Here is a 10,265-nt window from a genome sequence, read left to right on the forward strand (position 1 = left end):
GGACTTCTCACAGGTGGCTCCTTTCCTTTGGAATATCCTGCCTACGACCACCCTAGTCTTCAATCTTTTAAAAAGTGCCTCAAAACCAGTGGCGTACATACCAGGGTCGCAGGGGTCGCGGCTGCGACCGGGCCCGGCCCACCAGGGGGCCCGGCCGCCCCTGCGACCCTGTATGTTCGCCACTGGGCCAGCCTCTTCTCCTGGGGGGCCCAGGAGCCGGCCACCTCAGGGCCCCCCGAGGCTGGCCCTGCTGTCACCCCACGGCCGGTCAGGCTGACGCGGGAGGGAGCACTCTCCCCTGAGTGCTTCTTCTTCAGCTCCCTCGCGCACCGCACTGATACCGGCGCCGGAAGATGACGTCATCTTCCGGCTCCGGCATCCCTACGCGGCGCGCGAGGGAGCTGAAGAAGAAGCACTCAGGGGAGAGTGCTCCCTCCCGCGTCAGCCTGACCGGCCGCCCAGGAGCCCAGCAGCACCACTGGACCCCAGGGAATCCCCTCAGCACTCCAAAAGGTAAGGAGGCTGGGGGGATTAAAAAAAAAACAAAAAAAACTATTGTGAGTGTAAGTGTTAGTGTGTGTGTGTGAGTGAGTGTTAGTGTGTGTGTTAGTGTGTGTGTGAGTGAGTGTGAGTGAGTGTTAGTGTAAGTGTGTGTGAGTGTGTGTGTGTGTGTGTGTGAGTGTTAGTGTAAGTGTGAGTGAGTGTAAGTGTGTGTGTGAGTGAGTGTTAGTGTAAGTGTGAGTGAGTGTAAGTGTGTGAGTGTTAGAGTGTGTGTGTGTGAGTGTTAGAGTGTGTGTGTGAGTGCTAGAGTGTGTGTGAGTGTTAGAGTGTGTGTGAGTGAGTGTAAGTGTGTGTGAGTGAGTGTAAGTGTGTGTGTCTGAGTGTTAGTGTGTGTGTGTGTGTGTCTGCTAGTGAGTGTCAGTGAGTGTGTCTGTTGAGTGTGTGTCTGCTAGTGAGTGTCAGTGAGTGTGTTACTGTGTGTGTCTGTTACTGAGTGTGTTACTGTGTGTGTCTGTTACTGAGTGTGTTACTGTGTGTGTCTGTTACTGAGTGTGTTTGTGTGTGTGTTAGTAAGTCTGTTTGATGTATGTTAGTGAATGTGTGTTTGTCAGTGAGAGTGTATGTTTTGTAAGTGAGTGTGTATGTATGTCTGCCGCTGAATGTGTCTCTGTCAGTAAATGTGTGTGTCTGTTAGCTAGTGTGTATGCGTTTGTTCGTGAGAGTGTGTGTGTCTTCAGCACTTACCTTTCTCCAGCGCCGGACTCCGATGGCGCTGGGGATCCCTCCGCCTCTCAGCTCCGAATGCGCATGCGCGGCAAGAGCCGCGCACGCATTCAAACCGCCCATAGGAAAGCATTACTCAATGCTTTCCTATGGACGTTCAGTGTCTTAGAATCGCAGAAGCGCCTCTAGCGGCTGTCAGTGGGACAGACACTAGAGGCTGGATTAACCCTCAGTGAAACATAGCAGTTTCTCTGAAACTGCTATGCTTTCAGCTGCAGGGTTAAAACTAGAGGGACCTGACACCCAGACCACTTCATTGAGCTGATGTGATCTGGGTGTCTGTAGTGGTCCTTTAAGTGTGTGTGCATCTGCATGCACTTGCGTACATACCGCGGTCGCAGGGGTCGCAGCCCTGCAACCCCTGCGACCAGGTGCCCGCCGCCATGTGTTGCTGCCCCGGCCCGTGCAGAGTAAGCGCAGGAGGGGGGGGGCCCACGGATAAATTTTCGCACCGGGGCCCCATGGGTCATGTGTACGCCACTGCTCAAAACCCATCTCTTTAGGAAAGCTTATGGTCTCCCAGAGTAACCTCTACCTCACATCCTTGTCCCTTGCTCTCTCCTAAAGGGCAGCACTCTATTCTCTCCTCCAGCTCTGCTTCATTCCACCTTGTTTGATTGCTACCTCCTGTCCTGTTGGGTTTTACACCCCACCTCCTTTAGATTGTAAGCTCGTTTGAGCAGGGCCCTCTTCAACCTATTGTTCCTGTAAGTTTTTGTAATTGTCTCATTTATTAAATCTCCCCCTTTGAAAATATTGTAAAGCGCTACGGACTATGCTGCCGCTATATAAATACCAGTAATAATAATAATAATAATAATAATAATAATGAGAGAACATATCAATGTATCCTTCCTGGCAAAATCTAATTTTTTTTTTTAAAAAGTGAGCTCTTCAACTATAACATTCCAGTAAAAAAACAAAAAAAAACCTCTTACCTGAAGGGGTTAAACCGTAAACAAATGGTTTTACTATGAAGTCTGCAAGATGGAGCCCGACCACTCCATCCCTGAACTTTCGCTTCCTGGTTGAAGCCTCAGACCTGGGTATCAATGATAGACTGAGAGCATTAGCGGATGCCCTCAGCCTATCAGAAGCTCCCCATTGAGAAAAGACAGTGCAAAAGGTACGTATGTTTTACGGTGTTTTAAAGCAATGGTGAGCTAAAAGCAATGTCCAGTCCTGACATAAAACCTTATGTAATTGGGCACCATCTTGCAGATTTTGGGGTTAAACCGTCCGTTAATGGTTTAAAGGACCACTCCACACCAACAAAGCAATTCAGCTTGACCTCAGGCTAGCGTCCAAAACTCAGATCAGTATATTGCTTGTGCACGCAAGCACACAGCCAAAGCGCATGCTTGGAGGAACCCTTTCACAGACTTCTCAATGAGAACCCTCTAATTGGGCATTTGCCCCTGAACAGACTAAACATCTATTCTGGAGAAACAGGGGAAGACTTGCTTTTACAAACTGTTTTAAGATACGTCCCCAATGAATACATGCATGAAAATGGTATCTACTTAACAGTGATCTCATATGTTATATTCTTATATGGACAGTGGAGAGTTCCTTTAACCTCGTCAGGAAAATGATTCATTCTGATTGTTTTTGTAGCCGTAGTGGTCCTTTAATGTCAAATAAGTTGGGTGCAGACTAAATACAAACATATAATTTCCTTTTAAAAAAATCTGAACGTTTTGAGAAATTTGAGTCTTCTCTGGCCCTAGTGTCAGATATGATCATCACTGGGGAACCTCATTAAAGTCTTAATTTTGGGGAATGAAAAAGTTCTTTTAACATTTTTAGCCATATTATTACTGTTCAATTAGAGGTCTGAAATTCACTTTGAAGTCTTGGCAATTCACATTATACTGTTTAACACTGATTGTTTATATTTTGTGACTCTTGAGAAAACCTTTTGATGGTTTTCTGCTGGAAAATAAATTATCTGTCATTCTCTGGACTACACATTTTTTGTAACTTAAAATATGTTGCATCAGGCATTTTATCCCGATTGTTTAATAAAATGGAAAGTGTGGTGAATTGACAATGACATTTAAAGTGTTAGGTCAAAATAGGTAACCTGGAAATGTAGATCAGAAGCAACATTTATCCAGTTTAGATATTTTGGCCCACAATATTAAATTATCTTGTCATTTCTCAGTGATGGTCAATTTGGGTTCCCAGTTTAGTAAATAACCCTGACACTGTGCCTCACTCGCAGATACTGTCATCCTTTGCTCTAGCCTTATAGCTGCATGCCATGCAATAAGTATTTCTTTATTTTATGTATGTTAAAACACACGTTATTCTCTATCCGACAGATTGTGGATAATGCAAACAACCATGATTGGAATTGATGTTCCAATAGTTTTATACAGAGCCCATGTTATAATATGAGGAAATGTACACTTATACAGGCTCCGGAGAACCAAAAAGATTTTTAGAGGTAAAATTCTGGTAAACACATATGAGCATCTGTTTTCTCCTTTTTGGCAGCAACAGGTGAACCATAAAAGTCTATTTACTGAGCATCCTATTTGGTAACAAGATAATAGACTTGTGCACAAATCCCATTCAGCTGTCAAGAATGAATTAAATGCCTGTTATTCGTTGGATGAAAGAATTGATTCGTTTGTGATCCCATTGTACAGTGCTACAGAATTTGCTGGCGCTATATAAATAAAAAAATAATAATAATTTGATTCGTTCATCCAGTGATTATCAGGAATTTGATTCATTCAGCACAGATGAATGGATTGGTGCACAAGACTGCAAAATAATTCCTTTGTCTTTTTAACGTTGATTCGTCATTACAACGTATTGTTTAGTGAATAGACCCCAATGATCTAGAGTCATTTGTGAAATAGCTACGGGTTCCTTTAAGGTGTTGGAATGTAAGCAATTACAATATGGGACATTGTATATATATTTTCTGTTTAAATGGTAATATGATTATTTTTTTTTTAAAGTGTTTATTTCCTTTGTATTTTTCTTAACTTAAAAAAAAAAGCCAACATATTTTGACTTTTTTTTTCAGACTGGAAATTGTTCAAGCATGTGCCATTATTATTGCCTATTAGTCTCTTATTTTACTTTCATTGTGGAGATTCTAAGGTCGGCATGCCTGCTGCCTCTGTCTTTGAGTCTGGAATGTTACAATCTTAAGGGGAATGAATGGTATTTATACTCCTTGTTAACTGATCTAATGGAATAACCGCATAAACGAGCATGCAAAAATAGGGCCTGTGGTTTAACAAGAGGCACTAGGGGTCGGCCATTTGGTTTCTATTTGTGGTCGCATTATGCTTTCACTACTGACAAACATTGCATATTAAAAGAGGATATTTTATATTCAGCAAATGTTGGCAGGGATCTATGCTTTGATCAATAGAGAGTGACTTGCAAGTGGCTGATGCAGCAGAATTGGTATACATTTATAGAAACCGTAGCATTATATTCAATATATTGATTTTTATATTAACCACTCACCTGAAACTTCTACAAATCCATCTTTGGTTTTGACAGTTATCTCCTCCGGCTTGAAAGTTTGCACATTAACACACACTTTCCATGGCTGGCTGGTAGGGGCCACAGAATTGCGAGGCTCTGGGTGACCCGTGTATCTGGCACTGTAAACAGGGGGTGGTATGTTAGAGGTCCGCACAGAGCCTTGTCTCATAGTGCTAGGCCAAGGTTCTGGAATCCTGCGTTTTGCCCATTCTGGCCAGTCCATGGTTAAATCATCGGGAAATGGAGAAATGCCAAAGTCATCATCTAAGAAGGGATCTCGGAAAGGATCACGGGTTCTAGTTCTGGTGACAGGGAACTGACAAGTGAAGGGAAATTGACCATCAGCCATTTTATGTCTTCAGAGTCAACAAATCTGGAAAGTGCCAACCAAAAAAAGGTATTAATTGTAAAAATCTGATCAAAAAGAAAGATTTACAGGAGAAGGATCTTCGGTGCAGAACAGATATTTGCAGAGTCTTAAGGATGGGCCAAAATGAATTAAAAGTTGGCTAAAATCCTCAGTGAAATATGCCGAATCACTGAGCAGAAGAACAGTGTCTTGATCCTCTGACTGCAAGCTGCAAATACTGGGCAGAGCCTATAATAAACATTGGAACTTGCAGCCGAGAAAGTTCTCTAAACTTCTGTGCTGCCTCGAATTGCTCCTATTTATATCCTCCTGTTCATACTCGCAGGCTGTGACCTGTCAGCTGGGTATTTGGAGCCTATGAAACACCCTCCAAAAATCTGCTTTGGTAATAGCTGATGATTCCCAGAACAGACTACACTTGTTACTCAGGGCATCCAATTTTAGACAGCCTTTAAAATTTTAGACAGCCTTTAAATGATTAATTTTCCTTCCTGTTTTCCCTCCCCCTTTTTTTTATTATCATCCTCCTTCACCTGCATCAGCCTTTCTTGTTGTAGCAAAGAGCAGGAGAGTGTCTGAACAGACCAGAAATACATTACTTCTACATTTAGATCACATTCACTAATGTGTTTAGGTTTTTGTTATTGAAATCATGTCTAGGTGCCTTCAGATCCCCTTCAATGGTTTAAAATGTATGTGATATCTGTGATTGACTGTGCTGGCAATTGAATACGTGTGTGTGTGTGTGTGAATGCTTGTTTATTTATGTAATCTGCGTGTGAATGTTACAACATGACAATAGGTTTCGTATTTTGCATAATCTCTCTTTACTAGCTCCACAGCATGAAAGAAACACATAAAAAAAGAAGGAATTACAAGAGAGTAGGACAGGGATAGGCAACCTTCGGCACTACAGATATTGTGGACTACAGGTCAGAGTATCACTCTTCTCCATTACTTTGTTTCTATTGCCTCTTTGGGTTGTTGTGGAATTGTATTTTGATATGATTTACTGTTTGTTATGCTTTGCTTCTATATTATGTGCATCTGTTTTTTTTTTTTAAATCTATATAACATTTTACATGTTACCTTATTCTGGGTGCTTGGCACCCCTCCTTCCTTTCAATTCTGGATCTTAAGGGGCTTTTGAGGCATGCTGGGGCTTTATCCCTGCCCTTACGCTGATTCCGCCGGCTCCCTGGCATTTGTTTAGCTCCCTCTGGGTTCCCAGTGAGTCCCGGCCTTTTCCCCCCTGCCGTGCTGCACTCTCGAGTTTGACGCCGGCCGGACTCGTGGCTCCAGGCGATTGACCCGCGGCAGCCACCTTTAATGTTGTGTCTCGCGAGATTGAGGATGGCCATCTTGCTACACCCGTGCACCACGATTTTGGTACTCGGGAGTAGGTTATCTCAAAGCTCAAGCAGCTCTGACACAGACATTGGATACTAAGGTCCCAGGTTCAAATCAAGGTACAAGTAAGTATTCTTCGGTACTATAATTAATGTATATAGTAAAAGTTTAAAGGGATACTGTAGTGCCAGGAATACAGAGCTGTAATCCTGGCACTACCGATCCCTCTGCCTCCCCCCTCCTGGGTAAATAAAGGGTTAAAAACCTTTTATTTACTTACCTTATCCCAGCACCTCTGTCAGTCGGTGCTGGGTCAAAGCTCCACACGCGCATTAGACCTCGCTGGGAAAAATCTGATGATGGAGGTCCTCATGCAGAGGGAGAAGTCTGTTACGATTCTGGAAATGCCCCCAGTAGTAGACAGCCACTGAGGGTAGACTTAGTGCTGCAATGTAAACATGCACCAGCTGTAAAAGGGACACAGCACAGTGTCCCTTTAATTAGTTCAGTTATATTAGATGTTTAAAGGAATATCACCCACTAACCTCAGTTTAACTGTTAGAGCACTGATTAGTGCTCTCTATCAAGACGGTGACATGCACTCACTCCTGGACACCTGGGGTTAACCCCCTTGCCATGTCTTTACTACATTGCCCTACTGAATGGACTCAGGCTATTGCAGCTGCTGAACAGGATTTCCAGGACATGCTGCTTAAAGAAATATCCCCCATGAGCTTTAAGTAACTGTTTGAACACAGATTAGTGCACTCTATCAGGGCTGTGACCCACACTTGAAGGGTTCATACCCCGTGCTTCTGGGGTGAACCCACCACTATGTCTATGCTACACTATGCTGCTGAATGGAGACGTGCTATGGTGGCCCCTTTCACTACTAGACCAGGCATAGGCAACCTTTGGCACTCCAGATGTTTTGGACTACACCTCCCATGATGCTTGGCCAGCATTATGGGTGTAAGAGCATTATAGGGGATGTAGTCCACAACATCTGGAGTCCCGAAGGTTGCCTATCCCTGCACTAGACAGTAATTTTCTGCACTTCCTGCTTAAAGGAATATCCCCCTTGATTGATGCTCTCTATCAGAGATGTGGCCAACATGTAAGGGTTCGTACCCTGCGCACCCGGGGTGAGGCCCCTACTATGTGTGCGCTGCACTGTACGGCTGAATGGCAGCATGCTGTTGCAGTCTCGGTTTACGGCTGGGCAGGATTTCAACACTTGCTGCTTAAAGGAATATCTCCCTGGACAGTGATTTAATTGTTGGAGAACTGATTGATGCTCATTACCAGAGCTGTGGCCAGCACTTAAGGGTTCATACCCTGTGCACCTAGGGTGAGGCCCTACCATATGTGTGCTGCACTGTGCTGCAACCTCTGGAGGCAGCAACCTCTGTTTGCTGGGTAAGCAAAGACTATTTTATTTTGCCACTATTCAGATTACAACCCTGCAGGGGTTTCTGGGAGCACTGCCTTTTACTATGGTAGTCTGATCTGTTTGTCTTGCAGCCTGAGATTGCCTGCTAGTTTGTGCCTGCTACAGTGGTGTCCCCTATCATGATAAATCTCGTGTCTATTTCTTGATCGGTGATCCCCAGGTAATTGAGGGTGATGGTGCCTCGCACGCTACTGACTGAAAGACACGGAAGCGATCCTGGACTCTACTGGCTGTGTAATCTACAACATCCGCCACCCTCATTTGAGAGACTGGTCCCCTGTTGAACACCTGGCTACTTTAGGCACCTTTGGCTTGGTAAGCCTCTAGATAGGATGTCCGTATCCGCATGTGGTCGGACTGCCCATGTCCTTCCCTCTCAGACAGAGTGGCGCAGGTGACTGTGTTTAACCAGCGGATGATGACCTCTATGGTTCTGGGTGACCGCGACTCCGCAAGGGAGTCATTGGAAGTTTTTATAGACACCCAGGACAAATAGCTGGACTCTATCGAACCCCCCTCTAGGGTAAATTACCAGACAATGCTAGGACCGTCCGGGAATGGGCTCATGATACTCCAGAATGGGCTCAGAGATGTTTATGTTTTGCAGAAACCCCAGTGTCCGCTTCTCCTATGTAAGGGGCATAGCAGCACTCCTCCGTATTGACGGATAGTTGGCGGATGTGGGTGCCAAATCATTTTGACTGCAGGCACAAGTCACGTTTTTTTCCTGTAGAAGCTCATTACACACGTTTAGGTTCCCACTACCCTCATCAAGACCTAAGTCTCCATGAGGATGGTGTTAAGTGGTAACCTCCTTAGAGGTGTTCTTCAGGTCTGGTCGACAGCGGGGCCATGCCGCCAACCACTTCGGACCATCTGACCCCGGTACCTCGCTATCGCTAACTCTAGTACCCGACGTGGGCGAGAGACAACCTTCTGGTGCTCCAGATGATCGGACAGAGAGCACGGAATGCGCAGATGTGCTTAACGCCCCTAGGGTACCATTGACGATATTTCTACGACCCCCACAAGGGGATACCATCGCTTCAAACATAATAAGAAACCTTGTTCACCTAGACAACTGGCTTGCGAAAATGGATATGAAGACACGTCATGGCGGTCCTTTTCCACCCCTCTTGACAAAGTTATTATCTATGTCTACTGTGACACGATTATACTCGGCTCTTCAACTGACACCTCGGTTCGGATCCTTGGGGGCTCTAGGATACTACGGAAACCAGTGATCAATTACGTATGAGGAAGGCATTGCATTATTTTCCTGGATGATATCCTGAGTCAGAGAATTCAAGACTGCGTCAACGCTAGTGATTCTCAGCGATTGTGTTTTGTAGTAAATTGGCTACTTCTTCGGATTTGCAAATGACTCTGCGTCTTGCACAATGAAGATATACCTTTCAAAGGTCTCCTCCATCCTCATGGAAATTTGCATGGTCCTCCACCGCACCACTGTGACCCTCCACACACTCGCTACTTTACCGGGACATGCAGCAATTCCTGTTAAGATTTCCTCATGCGAAACCCTACGATCAACTGGACTTCGTGCTGCGGTCAGTTACCAGCTTATGGGGCTGCGGTGAGTACCTGCGAGAGTGCACCCACAAAAAGAGCGCGTGCACAACTCCGGAGTTCTCCATTAACATTGAATACATGGAATCCTTTGTGGAGTCCTTCACTCTCCACAAACTGGTAAGGAGTACTTCATTTGTTGCATCCTACCCCAGATGGACAGAGCGTCGACAGTCAGGTATATCAATCGCTTCGACAGAGCAAACTCTCGTCTTCTATGAGACATCACGAAAGGCATCTTCAATTTCAGCCTTTCTCGCAGAGCCTTCCTGAGTGCAGACTATCACCCAGGGGAGACACATCTTAACACGGATTCGTTCTCCAACCTTTAGATGGACCGCCAATATTCAGTGTCCTTCAATTAGCACAATGGTGCACAAGGGTGGTCGCATTCCTGCTACTTGGACCTCCCTGGGAGACATATGTTTTTCCCTCCTTCATGAGGATTGAGAGAATTCTCCATCATCTCGTTGTTCAGCGAGTAGCTCTGCCTTGACCATCCCGCTGTGACGGAGTCAACCTTGTTTCCCAGACCTTCAGGGACTGACTGGTGAGGATCTCCTCCTCCTCCTCCTCCTCCTCCTCCTACACTCCTATCTGACTATTCTCACGGACCCAAAGAGGAACCCACATCTTCTATTCCTGGAAGGTCGGCTGACCCTGTGGGCCTGGACTTTTTTTTATGGGGTTCTTGGCAGATCAGCG

At 45.1% G+C, this 10,265-nt stretch overlaps 1 protein-coding gene across 1 annotated transcript in view; it reads right to left on the bottom strand.

The window, feature by feature from the left end:
• The window catches only part of HSPB8 (heat shock protein family B (small) member 8), a 51,648-nt gene extending 46,179 nt beyond the window's left edge, over positions 1 to 5,469 (bottom strand). Inside the window, exon 1 of the mRNA XM_063454173.1 lies at positions 4,780 to 5,469. Within this exon, the coding sequence (XP_063310243.1) occupies positions 4,780 to 5,149 (370 nt within the window). The 5' untranslated portion in view covers positions 5,150 to 5,469. The remainder of the gene's footprint in view (positions 1 to 4,779) is intronic.
• Positions 5,470 to 10,265: the final 4,796 nt, after the last annotated feature.

The sequence above is a fragment of the Pelobates fuscus genome, chromosome 5, assembly GCF_036172605.1.
Source record: "Pelobates fuscus isolate aPelFus1 chromosome 5, aPelFus1.pri, whole genome shotgun sequence".
In the NCBI taxonomy this organism is placed as follows: Eukaryota; Metazoa; Chordata; class Amphibia; order Anura; family Pelobatidae; genus Pelobates; species Pelobates fuscus.